Source organism: Engraulis encrasicolus, chromosome 16, assembly GCF_034702125.1.
Source record: "Engraulis encrasicolus isolate BLACKSEA-1 chromosome 16, IST_EnEncr_1.0, whole genome shotgun sequence".
In the NCBI taxonomy this organism is placed as follows: domain Eukaryota; kingdom Metazoa; phylum Chordata; class Actinopteri; order Clupeiformes; family Engraulidae; genus Engraulis; species Engraulis encrasicolus.
Genome location: NC_085872.1, coordinates 8,835,333 through 8,852,832, shown reverse-complemented (window position 1 = coordinate 8,852,832; position 17,500 = coordinate 8,835,333). Strand labels below are relative to the sequence as shown.

The following is a 17,500-nucleotide window of genomic DNA, read 5'->3' as shown; positions in this document are numbered from 1 at the left end:
CACACGCACACACACGCACACACACACACACACACACACACACACACACACACACACACACACACACACACACACACACGCACACACACACACACACACACAAACACACAGTATAGACACACTCGTTTGGAGAATTGTTGAGATCTCTGAATAGTTCAGTTAGTGGGAGTTTTTCTGCATTGGAAAAACTGAGCTTAGTCCTCTGTGCTCTGCAGATAGAGGTACAGGTGTGGATGGCCTGGCTTTCATTAGCAAGGCACATTTGCCCTTATGGCTTCAAGGCAAGGCAAGGCAAGGCAAGCCTTCAAGAGATGAATACATGTGTGTGGTGTGTGTATGTGTGTGTATGTGTGCGTGTGTGTGTATGCGCGTGTGTGTGTGCTCGTGCATGCATGTGTGCGAGTGCATGTGCCTGTGTGTTGTGTGTGTGTGTTTGTCTTATCCCGAAGCTCTTGGTTTGCACAGCTGAGACAGCTGGGGATCTGAATAGGGGAGTCTACGTAAAGAGCGCTGCAGGTACTTTTAAGGCCCATTAACAGACCATCAGAACCACAGAACAGAAACACTGTCCCAGCTCAGTAGAAACCCCCCCCACCCCACCCAACCCAACCCCATCCCACCCACACGACCCCCCAATCCCCCTCCAGGCGGAGTCGAGAGAACGCACTGCACTGTATAACCACTTCTTACAAACAAACAACAAAAAATGTGTAAATGCTTCTGATTTGATGCTTTTTGAAATAGTTTAAATTAGGGATTATACTTATGTGATGACAAATGAAATCTCTGTATTTTCTTTTTTTTCATGCTTTCTCTCTCTCTATCACTCTTTCTCTTTCTCTCTAGATCTTTTACTTTCGTTTTGCTATCCATTCTTTGTAACATTCTCCTGTGTTTGATGCCAACATGCGAGCGTGTTCTTCCCAGTCATTTGCTGGCACACACGCAATGCTTTTAAACCTGTACTGCAATGTTGTGAGAATGTTTTTTTTGTTTGATTTGATTTGTTTTGTTTTGTTGATTTGTTTTCTTTTTCTTTTATTTGTACAAGTTTGCTGAAGAAGGTCCGTCAGTGGAACTGATTGAACTCCGAGTGGTAAAGGGATATGTGTGTGTTTTGAGCCCCTCATGGGCACTAAGGCTTTGTGAGATGTGTCCCTTTCTGATGGGGATGAGAGCATAGAGAAGAGTATGTTTGTGTGTGAGTGTATGTATGTGTGTGGACAACGTGTCTCTTTGTATATGTGTATCTGTGTCTGTGTATCTGCGCGTCGGTGTCCTCACGTACGTATATGTGCGCAGCAGTGCGCATCTGCTATACGCGTGTGGAGGGAATGCCTTTGGAAACGACTTCGCTCGGTCTCCAGTCACTCTTAGACCTCAGTGTCAAGACTGGCGGAAAGTAAACGTTAAGCGAAACTGGAGAAGGTCTAGCTTAGAGACGAGGGGGGCACCGAGGCAAGACTGCGGCAGCATTGCAGTCAGTCATACGTCAGACTAGCTAGCGAGGCCCGTTCTGTGGGCCTCCGTCAGCAGGTGTGTGTGTGTGTGTGTGTGTGTGTGTGTGTGTGTGTGTGTGTGTGTGTGTGTGTGTGTGTGTGTGTGTGTGTGTGTGTGTGTGTGTGTGTGTGTGTGTGTGTGTGTGTGTGTGTGTGTGTATGTGTTTGTGTGTGTATGAAAGAGAACGAGAGATGCCCATATCTGTGGGCTCTGCCACCACATGGGTGGTTTTAATGTGGCATAGCACAGCTGCCAAGCCCAGGGGTTCAAAGATAGCCGCCCGCCTGACGCCATCCGTCTTTGGCACTGTGGTGACGAGATTTTGCCCCCCTCAGGTCGGCGCGCGTTTGTGCGCGTCTTCAAAAGAGGAAACGTTAACTCTTGTAACCTGTGCTGGGGGTCCCTGGTTTGAGCTGACTGTGTCAGCTTCTTGCAGTATTTCCCCATAGTGACATTCCAAGGCAAATTATGTATGGGAAAACAAAAAACAAGGAAAAAAATCTAAAAATACATAAATTAACATAGAAACAAAAAAAGACAAATAAGATGTAACTTGTTACGTTTCGCACCAATGGCTGTCCCTCTCTTTGTCTGTCATGTCTCACTGCCATTGGCTGACAATTTGCACAACTTCTATCCTTTCTCACCCTGCCCCTCCCCAAACCAAGCCAAACCAAACCAATGTCTATCTTTTCCCCCCCCCCCCCCCCAAACTAACCTCTGTCCTATCTAACCTTCACAAACCAACCTCTCCTATCTACCCCCTCCTCATCCCAAACTAATTCCTGTACTATACCCCACCGCGTAAAAAACACCTTTTTATCCTCTCTCACCCTCCCCAAACCAAACCAAACTGGTGCCCATCCCCATCCCCATCCCCATTCCCATCCCCCCGCCCCTCTGCTCCCAAAGTTCATTTCAATTGCTGCACTTTTTATGGCGCATGTGGCCTTCCCATCCGCGGGCTGGCGTCGGCTGCATAACAACATCACAGGATTGGGGATCAATACTTGAGAAACACCCCGCAGAAAGATCCATCGATCGGGACTCCGGTTTATGTATGCGGACAGGGGGTGGATGCAGACTGGTGTTGGACGGGCTCCATCCCATGAGCAGTTCAAAAACAAAGAGGGAAAAAAATAGATAGAGAGAAAGAGCAGTCGGAAAAACCAGGGGCCCGGCATGGCCTAGCCTCCCCCCGTCCCCCACCTCTGTCTAACGTTGAATGTGGCTGGCATTGATGAAAATGTGCCGAATTTTTTGAGAAAACCATTCTGATATATATATTTTTTCTTTGTCTTCTATTTTGTTGTTTTGATGAGGAAAAAGAAACAATAAACGAAACAATAGAGAGTTTGTTTTTATGGCCACAACAGAGCAAGGAAATGAGGTTGGAAAAAAATGAAAAATTATGTGTCAAATTGCTGTTGTGTGTCCCTGATGATACCTTGTGTCAATTATATACATCATTAAGATTTTCAAGATCTCTGTGTGGTGTTTTATTTCATATGGGTCTTTCCCTGCATGAATGAGTGTGTGTGTGTGTGTGTGTGTGTGTGTGTGTGTGTGTGTGTGTGTGTGTGTGTGTGTGTGTGTGTGTGTGTGTGTGTGTGTGTGTGTGTGTGTGTGTGTGTGTGTGTGTGTGTGTGTATGTGCGTGCGTGCGTGCGTGCGTGCGAGTGTATGTGTGTGTGTGTGTGTGTTTATTTCTCTTAGCCCACTGTCAGGGGCATGTTCAAAAGAATGAATACCACCATACCAGAAATAATGAAAAACCACATGCACACAGATGGTACAGGCAGCTAACCAGAATTACTTAATGGAACCAACTAAGAGTAAAGGAATGTTTTCCAGTACGAGAAAGCATGTCTTGGCGCATAGGTTTGAATGCCTTGCGCAGCTGAGAGCTGTCCAAACAGAAAAGACGTGGGATGTCTCCCAATCTCCACACCGCACACACACAGTAAACCCATTGTTTTAATCACATAAAAGACACAGTGAGATATGTCACCCTGCGGTTTCCATCCAATCAGCCCACAGCCTGATATGTGAGAAAACAACCCACTTGCATATCCTAGGTGTGTGACAGTGCCACCAAATTGAACAAAACAAGCCACAATCGGAGGTTCACAGTGTATCGGCTTACACGGCTGTCTGTATTAAGCGAAAGCCTGCCGGTGTCTGGAGACAAACACGATGAAATGTGGACTAAAATTGTGGGAACCATTACAGCATTAACAGCTAAAGGCCAACAAGGCGTAACCTTTTCGGCATCCATCTGGAATGCACTATTGGGCCACAGTTAGTTTCACTGGACCTGGACCGGCCTCTCTGTGGAGACTGTACTGTAATGTGTGTCTGTGTTGTGAGGTCCGATGGGTATTACACATACATTACATTACATTACATTACATTAGCATTTAGTAGACGCCTAAGTCGCTTTGAACAAAGGCGTGTGCTAAATGCTAATGTAATGTAACCTCACAACACAGACAACATGATTAGGGTCATGCCACTAATGTCTCTTTCCACGGGCGGTTTTCTGGTACTGTAGGCCTACAGCTCGACACAGCGTGACTCGGCCACCACTTTTTACCCTTTGATTGAGCTGTGTGGAAAAGAGGCATTAGATCCACTGTTAAGAAGGGCCTTTAGGTTAGTGAACTGAATAGATGAAGAGTAATTTAATCTGCCCTAATCATTAACAAGACCTGAGGATATAATTTGAAGGTTCTAATAGACCTAAACCTTAGTTGATAATCTACAAAGGCTACAGGGCACTCACTGCTGAAGAGTCCCATCACTAGACTGTTTTTGTTTCGCGTCCATGGCAACCTTTAATGTTTACACAGGTCTATCTTTGTGTCACAGGTACAGAGCCACTGGCCAATTTGTCAGAGTAACTTCCTGGTTCCGGAATTATATAAATCAGTGGAGCAGTGCACTGTCACTTCCTACTTCCTGTTAACTTGCTTACAGTAAAGATGATTCATACTGTAGGTGGGCATTACAGTAGCAATGTCCTCCATCACTGACAAACACATTAAATTAACATGAATTGTCTAGTGGGCCTGTTGACTTTTCATTAAAAAAACAAACAAATTGTGCTCTCTGTTTAAGCCCCCCTTCACTTGACTGGTTTTGTTCCATATCTATTGGAAACTTTGACACTAGAGTAGATGCTATCAATATGTAGAGTAGAGATACTTTATTGACCCTGAACATGAAACAGTTTCCCTTTTGTCATTTGAAGGACTGAATGATGTACAGTATCAGAGCCATCATTAAAGTTGAAAAAAAAAGTATAAAACTAAAACTCCTATTTTAGGTTCAAAATCAAGACATTTGAAATGAAATTTCCCACCTATTCTAGGACTGCATTTCTCATTACCCCTTGCCGACACCTATCCTCGCTCTCCGGAAGCAATCATTCATCACTTTGGGACAATTTATCTCCCAATATTTCTCAGGCTAATGGTTCCGATCTGTTTACTCCCAAAATCTATTGAGGGATCACAAGGCGCCTGTCTCTATCACCATTCATTCTCATCTCCCAAGCCTTTCAGTGTCAACAGCCTCCCCCAACACCCCCCTCGCCTAGATTAGATATTAAATCATTTGTCATTTATCATTTATGGCCATAATCTGTTGGAGGCGGTAAGCCAATACAAGTGGAAATAAAAAGTCTCTTTTCCTTGTATTGCCAAGGTGTTCCTCCTCTTCTCATGAGGCTTTTTAAAAATGGCTTTTCAGCAGCATGGGTGGCCGTGGCATACTCAGCAGGCCTTGTATGTTTACACTGGGATCAGGAGGTGATCAGTGTTTTCTTTTATGACTTCAGCTCACACAGTTAATTCAAATTAAGTTTGCCCTTATGAACTACACAAAACAAGGTGTTCGCTTTCCTTGATCCAAACAGTGTTTCTAATCTTCAGACATAATATCTTTATCTCTGTTTGTCACGGTTGACTGGGGAGGAACCTTTAAACGCTCAGGTTGATCTCTGCCAAAATAAAAGGCATGTCTTTTGCCCAAATAAATTGCAGATGGATTTATTGTCAGACAGGGAAGGCGTAAATATTCTGGCATAAATCTGCAGCTGTGACAAGAGATAGAAATCGGGCATCTTATCTTTGACAGGTTGGGGTTGTGAGAAGTGACTCACCGTCTGTCTGCCTGTCCGTCCAGTCCACTGGCTTCTGGCTCTCACATGCTGTGAAATGTTGTCAACGGGGCTACTCTAAATTCTCTGCCACCTCGGAGTGGTTCTGAGAACCCAAAACTCACAGCAGTGCCTCTCCCAGATGGCAGTTGATCTGGGAGGAACTGGACTCCTGTGCCAAAATGAGGACTGAATTAGCATCTATCTGGCCCACGCCTCCGTTATTACTGGGTGCTGGTCTGACTGAGGACAGGCAGAATAGAAAATGGAGCCTGACTTTGGGTGCTTGGCCAACATTTTGGGGACTGAAGTCTGTTCCAAGGACAGTGTGGTGCTATCTATACAGATGAAAAACATCAGTCCTAGTAGATACACTCAGAGAGAAAAAAACATAGCCGGATTTTGGGAAGGGGTGGGATGTGGGATGAGGGTGTGGTGAGTCACTGGGGTCAGGTCATTGGGTTAAAGGGGATTAAGGGAGAAGAACAAACTTGTGTTGGATGTGAAGCGATAAAACATTTCAGCATCGTCTGCCGCAAGACTTAATCTGGGTGATCTAAATTTCTGGCAGAAAAGAAAATCACGGGGCGCATTTCAAGGATGACTAATACCATGAAATCCACTCGCTTCATCCAAGGCAGTCTCCGTTCCTTCTAATTAATTTTACATGTGCCTTCTTCTCAAAGTCATTATCTTACTTATGTATGCAACCGCAACATTGTTGACAGTATTAGGTGAAATAACTTCAGGCAGTAGTATCTTGTTGAACACCCACAGCAGCCGGCGAGCCAACTGAAGCAGAAATGTTCCATCTAAATCTCCTTACATGGGCCGTGGCCTTGTACGTCTTGGCAGGGCTGCGCAACTGCAAGCGAGAGCTGGCTGTAATCTGATGTCTCACCAGAGCGGGTCTTTGAGATAACTCTTGTTTACAGACTCCGTCGACAAGACACCTCGGTGGACCACGCCTTGCAAGGTGAGGTCAAGGGCAGTTTGTTAACGAAGCATGACGTTTGGGGGCCAAACACAAAATCTCTGAGAGCTTCAGAGGAAACAGTATAAACACACACACACGCGCAGACGCACACACACACACACACAGACACAGACACACACACACACACACACACACACACACACACACACACACACACACACACACACACACACACACACACACACAGAGTTTAAACACACACACACACACACACACACACACACACACACACACACACACACACACACACACACACACACACACACACACACACACACACACACACACAAACAGAGTCACTGGCTTGACTTTACAGGACTTCACGGTAGGCCAGTTGACTGAAAATGCATGTTGTTCCGTGCCAAGTGCCTCCAATAACATACACTGCTTCTCCGGTGGGCTACTCTAGCCCTTACAACCATAGGCCTCGTTGATGATGTTGCTTCCCAAGCTAACTGCAGCCTCATGACCCAACAACAGCCTTATACTCGTCATGTCAAATACAGATACAGTACTGCCATCAAGTGGTTTGACTGGGTACTGCAACATGCCACCATCAAGTGCGGGAGAAAGAATGGTACTCTTTCTCAGTGGTTGACTAGAAGCAAGGAAAAAGAGTGTGAAAACATTTTTTTTAAATGTTTAGCCTACTACATAAATAACTGTGTGGAAAAAAAAGCCGCCAGACAGACTGGACCAACATGGCATGTATTTTAATCCAGCCACAGATGGAATCATCCTGTCCTGATTGAACATGAGCTCACAGGAAGTGAGTCAGTAATTGCTGTGCGATGTGTCGTGCGTTGTTGTTGTTGTCCGTTGTTAGCTCCCTCACTCGCTCTCTACCGAGGCTACTCCTATTGACACTAAGAGCTGTCAGCGATCCGCTCTGTCTCACCCTCAGCCTGAAAGAGACGTTATAGCACTCGTGTGAATGGGTTAAGATGAGTTTGAAGGCATATACTGATTCAATCAATGCACTGATATTCACTTAAACACACATGCACGCACACACATGCATGCATGCTCGTGCACGCACACACACACAGACTTCATCAATAGAAATGGAGGGGGAATATTTCATTTTTTAGGTCAATCACATGCAATTTTATTACAGTAAAACAAGTAATGGCATACAGTGATTCAGGAAGAGTTTATACTGTAAGGTCATATAAAGTCAATATAAGCAGCCAATAACATCCATACATTAAAACATTTCCTGACATTAAATGAAATTGTGTGTGTGTGTGTGTGTGTGTGTGTGTGTGTGTGTGTGTGTGTGTGTGTGTGTGTGTGTGTGTGTGTGTGTGTGTGTGTGTGTGTGTGTGTGTGTGTGTGTGTTCCTGGCTCCTGCATAGTAGTATAGCTTAGTGATCAGGACTCTAAATTAACACCAACCAACCGGCCAAATGCTGATGAAATTTCAGTTTGGCTGGTAGAAGTTCATTTAGAGTCCTGCTAGTCATATAAATTCCATCTGTATTTGAAATTGGGCCTTACAGTGCCTTCATCCGGGTAGAAGAGCTTCTGACAGAACTGCTTCACACTGCATGGCTCAGACAGAATCCTCTGCTGTTTCCTGGGAAATGAGTAGGACACACAGGGTTAAATACCGCACTCACCATGGAAACTCCAGCAATATCAACAACTATAGCTGTAAAAATATTGTTGAATGGGGTGAAAGCCTGCTCACACTGGAAACTATAAAGCATATTAACAAATGCGGAATTAAACTAGAAATGTACTCAGAAAGTGCAGACATCTGCCTAGGAAAGTGTTTGATAGAACATTTGACTATTTTACACCCTAATTGTTTCCCCAAGTCTTTCTGCCTTGTTTTTGTGAAGTTAGAAAATGGGAAGTCAAATTTGCCCTATCCCACAATGGTGATGAATCTTGGAAAAATCCTGGATCCCGATTGTGATCTGGATCACAACCAAAATGTAATCACTTGCTCCTTTTGTAGTTCCCAACAACTGAATTGAATTAAAATCCGTTCATAACTTTGACAGACAAACAGACCGAAAACATAACCTTCTTGGCGGAGGTAAAAATTCACATGTCAACAAAAGTGTAAACATTTGTCCCTCCTTATCGTGAAAGTTGCTCATCCTTGAGCTGCTGCTCGCTGAGCTCACCTGAGCATGAGGTATCGGAATTCGGCCCTTTTCCGCTGCAGGAAGGCGAGCTCCTCGTCGCAGCGTGCCATCATGGTCTTCACGTCATGCCAGCGTACCGCCGACCGCTCCCAGCACTGCTGCTTCACCTGATGGTACGTCAACTTGTCCGACGTGGGAGCCGCTAGTCAAGGAGCCACTCTGCATGCTCACACACTACTACTCACAATCTACTTCCTGTGATTTCAATCCCATTGTAAATGTATATAGTGTAAATTGTACATGTGAAGTGAAGTGAATGCCCACCTGGGAACAGTCCTGGTAGGCAGGACTGGATTAACGCACAGGCTACATACGGCTGCAGCCCAGGAGCCACCAACTCCCAGGGGGCCCGTGATTGCCCAAAAGTGAAAAACAGCAGAATTGTGTCGTTGTTGTGTACAGTTGGTAGACATGTTATCCTGAATTTCCAGCTCCTAATTATGACACTGTCTACGTAATTTTTTTTCGCGAAAAAAGGGCCCCAGGCCATCTTAATCCAGTCCTGCTGGTAGGGTATTATCTTGCATACACACACTTACATATATATATATATATATATATAAAAATGGAAGGATATGGTGGCGGGTGCTTGACCTGCGTCCTGCGCACCAGTATGTCCTGGCCCACATTGTGCTCCAGGTCCATCTTCTCCAGGAAGTGCTGCACCAGCGGGCTCTTGCCCCACATGTTGAACACGCACTGCTCAAACTCCTGCTCATACCAGTCAGTCTGCGACTGATGACGACGCATGAAACGGTACAGAGGCATTAGTACACAACGTGCGTAACAGAATGTCTGTGTGTGTGCGTGTGTGTGTGTGTGTGTGTGTGTGTGAGAGAGAGAGAGATAAATATTGAGAGAGAAGAGACAGAGAGACAAAAAGACAAGCGCAGAGACATACTACGAAAGACTGGAAGACAGATATACAGGGAGGCCGACACAACATGAGTAAGAAAGTGAGAGACAGAGTGATGGCACTAATAACGTGACACAGTCAACAGCACATATCCCATAGTGCAGCAGAACCAGTGTTGCCAGAGGAACAATAATTATAATATTTGTACCATAATTTTGTCCTCTGTACAATCAAAAACTCATGACGTACGATCATTTCAGAGTTTTCATTCAGTTTGTTCAGTTGTCTTGAAACAACCATTTGGTTCATGTATGATCATTTCCTCCCAAAAGTCCCCTCAAAACAATAACGTTGAGGTTTTGTACGGTAGTTCAACATTTTCCATCTGGCAACACTGTGTAGACCCCAGTACAGTAGATAGCACCGGTGCGGTGCGGTGCGGTGCGTTGCGGTGCGGTGCGGTGAGTTATTACGGTGTCAGACCTCCTTCGTACTGCTCTGGTCTGGGGCAGCCTTCTGGTCGGAGCCTTTCATGTCCTCTGGGCCACTCTCCTCTGCAAATGGACACAGGCGCTTAATGAATCACTGGGTGCTTTAGACACACATATACGCACGTGCGCGCACACACACACACACACACACACACACACACACACACACACACACACACACACACACACACACACACACACACACACACACACACACACACACACACACACACACACACACACACACATGCTGGCGATGAACATTAATGGGAGAATAACTCCCAGCTCGGAGTGGAACCACCACGGTCTGGCAGCTGCATTAGCAATTTTCCAAAGAGAATATGCCCTGATAATGGAACAATATTAGGCCTATTTATTCAGTCACGGTAATAGAGGATGTTGAAACACACCTGATTAAACTTTAATCTCTCTACGGTGCAGTGATTTCTAAAAGATCCAGAAATGAGATTAACATTGACTGGTTCCGTTTTACCCTCTGGCATCAGGGGAATTGTGTGTGTGTGTGTGTGTGTGTGTGTGTGTGTGTGTGTGTGTGTGTGTGCGTGCGTGTGTGTGTGTGTGTTTGTGCACGCTGTGCACGTGTGCAGGGCCGCTGACAACTTTGGTTGGGCCCAGGACAAAGTAATCTGAAAGGGCCCCCCAACCAATACGTACAATGTAATGAGGACCCAATTCTGGGCTCCCTCTCCCTCTGGGCCCAGGACAAATGTCCCCTTTGTCCCCCTCCCCCTGTCAGCTTCCCTGTGAGAATGCATGCTTGTGTGTGCAATGGGAAAGACAGATTAACCACACTAACCCTCTTTCTCAGGGGAAGTGTCAGGGGTCTGTTCATCACAGAGTGTTCTCTCAGAGCTTGTGGGGCCTAGTTCCGCTGCAACTTTCTGGAACATAGAATATAGTTCTAGAACACAGATTTGCAGTCCCACACACATACAGTAGAATTAAGCAATAAACCACGAGAGGCCGTGGGTTGTGCTCAATTGATAACGGCCAAGGGGAGTGGGGCACGATGCGAAGCGGAGTGCCGTAAACGTCCCCTTGGCCGTTATCAATTGAGCACAACCCACAGACTCAAGTGGCTTATTCCTTATCTAACACTGTTACACTTAATCGCTGACCAAATTTCAGGAAGTGAATGTGGTTACCCTGGCAATGTTACTTGGTGTGCGTGCATCGCGCTGCCAGACACACACTCGCTACAAAAAACTCGACAAGGAGACGATTAACACCGCAGGAATGAAATGTATTTGCAATCACACTGATACCCCAACCACAGATGGTGCAAAGATGTGCTCTTCTTGCAGACTCCCAACCCCAACTGCAAAATATTCTCATTACCGACGTAGATGCGCTTGGTCTAACTTGGACGCGCATAGAATCTTCAGGTGGAAGGTGTAGGTTTACGCTCGATTGACCACAGCTCAGCCAATCAAAATCGAGAACCGAACCGCACAGTGTTAGATAGTACAGTGCAATGGCATTGTAATATCAAAGTCTGTTTCACAGTAAAACAAAATATTGTCATACATTTTATTGTACGTAATATCAGAGCTTGTTTTTGTAAATCTTGTAAACCTAAATATTACCTGCAAAGAACTAAACATAGGGTATACACTAGTGATTTGGTCATTTTTTTGTTGTGCATCTTTATAACATAGCCAGCTGTCATGTTTGACTGTATGTCTTGATGTAGATAGAAAGGAACAGCAGTTGTAAAGCAGTTGTAAATCAACGTAAAACAAAATTAAGTTAAGTAAACTGTGAACTGTGATTTGGTATTCAATTTCATTCTATTCAAAATATCATTGTATGACGAATTGTATAACATAATTCACCGGCATATCATCGTCCAGCAGAAATGTTCATCTCCACTTTTATTAGTTTTTTACATATTTATTTATAAATCACTATTCTGTAAATTAATACACATTTCAACATTAAAGTTGGCTATTAAATAAATTACCATTCAAATATACTCATGGAGACTGACCAGTAGTGCTGATTATTATTTTGAAATGAATAAAGAACGAATATAAAATAGTAAAAAAAATGTAGTGGCGATACAAGGCTTCTGCTGGACAGCAAGTAGAAATGTATGTGTCAGGTGGCGTGGCACTAACCGTTGACCTCCTACCCAGACTGGGCCGTTTGTCGTTGTCAATAGCCAGAAATGTGCAGTCCATAAGAGATCCAATGGTGGACACTATGAAGATGCATGCAAACACATATTTGTATACAGACTAACCTTGTCAGGCATCGACACAACAAAACATATCACAAGCGCAAAACCATGGACCAGAGAGACAAGACATATCTGACACACGTGCACGCATGCAGACGCACATGCACACTCACATACATACACACACACACCATAGTGCACACTAGAGGCAGTAGATCTGGCATTTCCCCCTCCCCTAACAATTTACATCCTTGAGAACATTTTCGTTCTCAGAGTTGAGTCTGTCCCAGCCCTATGCACATGCAAAGAGGCTCTCAACATAACACACCAGAACCACTTGGGGGAGGGAGAAGATGTGATTGAAAACTGAAGCCACACTCAGCAAAAATGTCCACCTTACACACACAAAATCATATACACACAGACGCACACACGCACGCACGCACGCACGCACGCACGCACGCACGCACGCACGCACGCACGCACGCACGCACGCACGCACGCACGCACGCACACACGCACGCACGCACACACACACACAAACCATCTGAAGGATGTCACAGTAACTGGCCCAAATCAATACAAATAATAGACACCTCTCCCTACCACTCTCCTTTTCCTTTCCACCCTCATTTTCAGCGGTGAACTCTGCAGTGGTCACGTCATCAGGCTCCAGGGCCTCAAAGTCCCATTTCATATAGACATTAGGAGAGGGGTAAATCCCTTGGGAAAAAACAAAGGTAGGACAGAAGAGGCACAGAGTGAGGGAGGGTTCTTTTCACAGTCAAATCAAGTTTACAAGGTTACAGAAGGTGGACAAACAGTTTCATTGTTTTCATGCAGGAATCTCATAGTATGTGTCACAATTTTAAAAGGTGCACTGTGTAGGATGGTGGCCAGTGTAGCAACTATGTTGTTCATTGAAACTGTGCCACCAATTGCCAAATTGGATCTTTTCAAGAATATTTATTCAACTAATATTTCCAGAATTAGGCTAGGGAAATTGAGACACTATAAGCTTTGGCTTGGCTAAGGCCAATTTCACCTCCTGTCCACTGGTAGGCGGTAGAGCACATAGTATGCAGGAAGCTGCCGTTGCGAATGGTGCTGCAGGACTGCGGGAAGCAGCAGCAGAAGCAGCTGTATAGGGACTGACTCAGGATGTTGGGGAAGTCCTGCAAGGAGAGAATACACATTAGAACACTGGTTCTACTTCTTAGCCTTTTTTGAACAAAAGCCCCCTGGACGTCATCATAAGTCTCACAATGCCCCCTTGACCTCATCATACTCCTGCCCCCTTTCAGCTGTATTCTTCTCAACTCCCCCCTAGGGCTCCCCAATGCCCCCTGGGGGGCTGTAGAGCCCCCGTTGAGAAACACTACATTAGAAGGTGTGTCATGGTCAGTGTCATTCCTACAGTTTTGATGCTCTTGGTGGTCAGTCTGTCTGTCTGTCTGTGTGTGCGTGTGTTCGTGTGTGCGTGCGTGTGTGTGTTTTCTGTAGTTGTGTGTAGTCTGTATTTCTTCTGTCTGATGCTGGGTTTTTGTGATTCCTCCAGGTGGTGCCAGTACAGGGCCGGCTACTGCCCTCCAGATGGTTTAATTCGACCCCACACTTGTAGAGAAAAAAAAACACATAAAAATTCTTGAGAACTAATTTGCCTTTTTTTCTTGCCATTTATAGTCAATGCTCCTGATCTACCCGCATTGACTAGCATGTCATTCCATCATGACACAGAAATGTTGGATATTTTGCAGTTTTGCAGTTTTGCTTGTTTGACAAGTTTGATACCCCTGCTCTATACAGCATGAGGTATGATTGTCAATTAGAACTGGAGCTTTGATTACCAGCATTTCTGAGTGCAGGAACTACCATGTTATTTAAGCCTCCGCCTCACTTTGTACTTTGTAGTTCATTTAGAATTTAGAGCATCAAATAACTCAAGAGGTGAGTTGAAAGGCTTTTGTTTTACTGGCAGACAGATCTTTCAACCATTTCTACTCTTACACTTTTTGCTACACATTGTAATGTTTTTGAAGACAACTCTCACTTGTGAAAAAAACTGTATATTGTTTTGCTACTTTGTACACACAAGTCATTTATTTGTTATGTTGTACTACAATTGTGCAATGTGTGGGCTATTTGTATGTGAGTTACAAGAATCTCTGTGGTGGTGGTGGTGATGTTTGTTGGTGATCATCAATGAAATAATTTACCCGGAGAAAAACATCGCCAGTGCGTGATGATGACTGATCATGGGTCAGGATTCTGATGTAACTGTCTGCAACTCTAGAGAACAGGGAGTCCTGTACACGTCCATCTGGCTGGGGAATAAATACACACACACACGCGCACACACGCGCACACACACACACACACACACACACACACACACACACACACACACACACACACACACACACACACACACGCACACACACACACACACACAAGATGTAAGATGCACGTGTACACACGCACACGCACACACACATGCAAGATGTAAGATGCACGTGCACACACATACACACACACACGTGCACGCACGCACACAAACACAAACACACACACACACACACACACACACACACACACACACACACACACACACACACACACACACACACACACACACACACACACACACAGTTTGAGAGCGATCCACACAGGGACACAGACACACACAGTTTCTCATCTAGACACACAGCAACCAATATACCACACACACACACACACACACACACACACACACACACACACACACACACACACACACACACACACACACACACACACACACACACACACACACACACCCCACAAAAGGAAGAGAGGGAGGAGGCAGACAGCTGTATTATAACTTGAAAATATGAAGTGTCACAGTGACACCATGTATTTTAAACTGTCATCTCCAATAATAAAAAGCTGTTTGATGTACAAGTTTCAATTTGAAAGGTGTGGCAGGCAGACAGTCTTAACTTTAGAGAAAAAAAGTGAGAAGCAGTCATGGAATGATGGCAGAAAAAAAACGCATAGCCCAAAACATCTCACAAACTCTAAAAACTACTTATTTACCTCGGCAGAATTACAGTGTCTGCTATCCTCAGACTCCTCTGACAGCCTGTCAGTAAACACAAAGCTGTCCTCTACACTAATAGCTGCTCTTGAGGGGATGAAGTGTGGCGATAAAATTGTTTATTATTCATTCGTGAACAGCTACAGTATATAGGCTAGAGTACGTAGTGCTTTTCACTTCCTTTTTTTATCTGACATACACGCACCGTCATAATGACTACCTGTCACACATCATCAACCTATTACATAAACGCATCTGAATGAGCTATTGCTCTGCAGAGAAAACAGTATGCCGTCGAACTGTGTGAAGCTCACCTGAAAGTTTTGAAGAAACAGCCAATAAAACATATCCTTGACAAACTCCTCCATCACAGCTGATGACAGCATGCTCTGGAATGTGGCTTTGTACTTGGGCTGTGGGGTCAAGGTAAGAGACAAAGACAACCATGCCAAGACAAATCTTTCTGGGAATAACACACCAAAGTGCATACGGATTGAAATCAACAGCGACAACAGGAGTTAACAGGCAATCCACAAGATGAATAGAGGGGAGAGAGAGAGAGAGAGAGAGAGAGAGAGAGAGAGAGAGAGAGAGAGAGAGAGAGAGAGAGAGAGAGAGAGAGAGAGAGAGATGCTCTTGTGCTCGGGTGCAGCTAATTTAAGCAAGAGGCATGCAGTGGAGTGCCCTGTTGTCCCAGGCAAGAGAGTAACATTGAAGATGATACATAGAGACAGTCGTGATAAGTGATGAGTGGGTACCTTGCGGTCCAGTCGGGGCTGTGCCCGCACTACGTGAGCCACAACTGTGGAGAAGGATGTGCTGTGGGGCAGGGGCATGGGCAGGTCAGGGTCATACCCCGGGAACTGATACAGCTCCACCAGCCTCGGCATTCCACCCTCACGCTAAAATGCACCACCATCATTGGACATGATTGGTATTGACATAATTCATTGGAAATGGGTTGGTTTATAATTATCATTATTATTAGTAGTATTATTATGATTATTACTATTGTTGCTGTTGTTGTTGTTGTTAACAACAACAACAACAACAACAACAATAATAATAATAATAATAATAATAATAATAATAATAATAATAATAATAATAATAACAATACTTGCTTTTTTGTTTTGTTCACACTAATCTCCCTTACCTTCTCACTGACTGTGGCAGCTGGAATAGGCTTGCTGTCTGCTACTGGTTTTGTGCCTATACACAGTCAAAGGAGGGAAATACTATCCATGATGATCTTTATCAATATATTACCAAATTAAAGCAGAATCTAGCAGAATGCTTATATTGTGCTCTTCTTACCATGAAGGCCTGTTTTGGAGGCCTGTCTGGAGGCCTGCTTTGCAGCACTTCGCCACTTTAAACCCAAATCCTGGTTCTTGAATAGGAGTAATAAACATCACAAATGACAAGAGAAGAACATTATCAATGCATCGATGCAGAAAGAAGCAGAAGGATAATGGTTATTTTGGTTAATGAGGTTTTTGACACAAGATTATTTAAGAAAGAAACTTGTAGTGTCTTGCAGAGCATTGAATCCCTAATCTGCACTTGTTTCAAAAGGTTTATGGTCAACAAAAGCTAATGTACACTTGGAGGAGTGGGACCTGTTCCCACTTCAATAACACAATAATGTTACGATAAGTGTCACCACCAGTTTTACCTGATTTTCGCTGTTTTTAACCCTCTACTGCATAGGGTTGCCATATGGCAACCGTTAACTTTTTCCAGTTTTTCTAGATGGTACACTATAACCTATATATTTAGACTTATTTGTGATAAGACAGCCTTTTACTTTGAAACCAAAAAAACTTTTCAGGTCACATGATTAAGAAATAAACACAGGAAGCCCTTTTTCATCACCTACTTAGGTGTGTGGAGGTCATCGCTCAAGGCCTCCATAAACCAAGGTATTACCACCATCAGCCCAAAATATTGTTATAAAAAAATCAAAACACTATCTGTAATATGTAAACTGTTATTTATCATCATTAAAACAACTTTAGATGCAAAGGTTTTTTTGTGCAATGGTAAAATGTTAT

The 17,500-nt window shown here is 44.3% G+C and overlaps 2 protein-coding genes across 3 annotated transcripts in view; one reads left to right on the top strand and one right to left on the bottom strand.

Annotated features, from left to right (window-relative positions):
- The window catches only part of gpc1b (glypican 1b), a 160,477-nt gene extending 157,493 nt beyond the window's left edge, over positions 1–2,984 (top strand). For both annotated transcript variants that reach the window (XM_063218532.1, XM_063218533.1), the window contains exon 10: positions 1–2,984. This exon is cut by the window's left edge and continues 1,109 nt beyond it. The gene's annotated coding sequence lies outside the window, so the exon portion shown is untranslated.
- A 4,366-nt stretch (positions 2,985–7,350) lies between these two features.
- LOC134466256 (protein FAM227A-like) overlaps positions 7,351–17,500 on the bottom strand; it is a 12,535-nt gene continuing 2,385 nt past the window's right edge. The window contains exons 3-16 of the mRNA XM_063220158.1: positions 16,761–16,836; positions 16,600–16,655; positions 16,202–16,345; positions 15,758–15,856; positions 14,584–14,691; positions 13,413–13,542; positions 12,974–13,090; positions 12,306–12,388; positions 10,982–11,066; positions 10,157–10,227; positions 9,396–9,552; positions 8,797–8,950; positions 8,159–8,237; positions 7,351–7,563 (exon numbers count right to left, since the gene is read on the bottom strand). Coding sequence (XP_063076228.1) covers positions 7,525–7,563; positions 8,159–8,237; positions 8,797–8,950; positions 9,396–9,552; positions 10,157–10,227; positions 10,982–11,066; positions 12,306–12,388; positions 12,974–13,090; positions 13,413–13,542; positions 14,584–14,691; positions 15,758–15,856; positions 16,202–16,345; positions 16,600–16,655; positions 16,761–16,836 — 1,398 coding nt within the window. The 3' untranslated portion in view covers positions 7,351–7,524. The remainder of the gene's footprint in view (positions 7,564–8,158; positions 8,238–8,796; positions 8,951–9,395; positions 9,553–10,156; positions 10,228–10,981; positions 11,067–12,305; positions 12,389–12,973; positions 13,091–13,412; positions 13,543–14,583; positions 14,692–15,757; positions 15,857–16,201; positions 16,346–16,599; positions 16,656–16,760; positions 16,837–17,500) is intronic.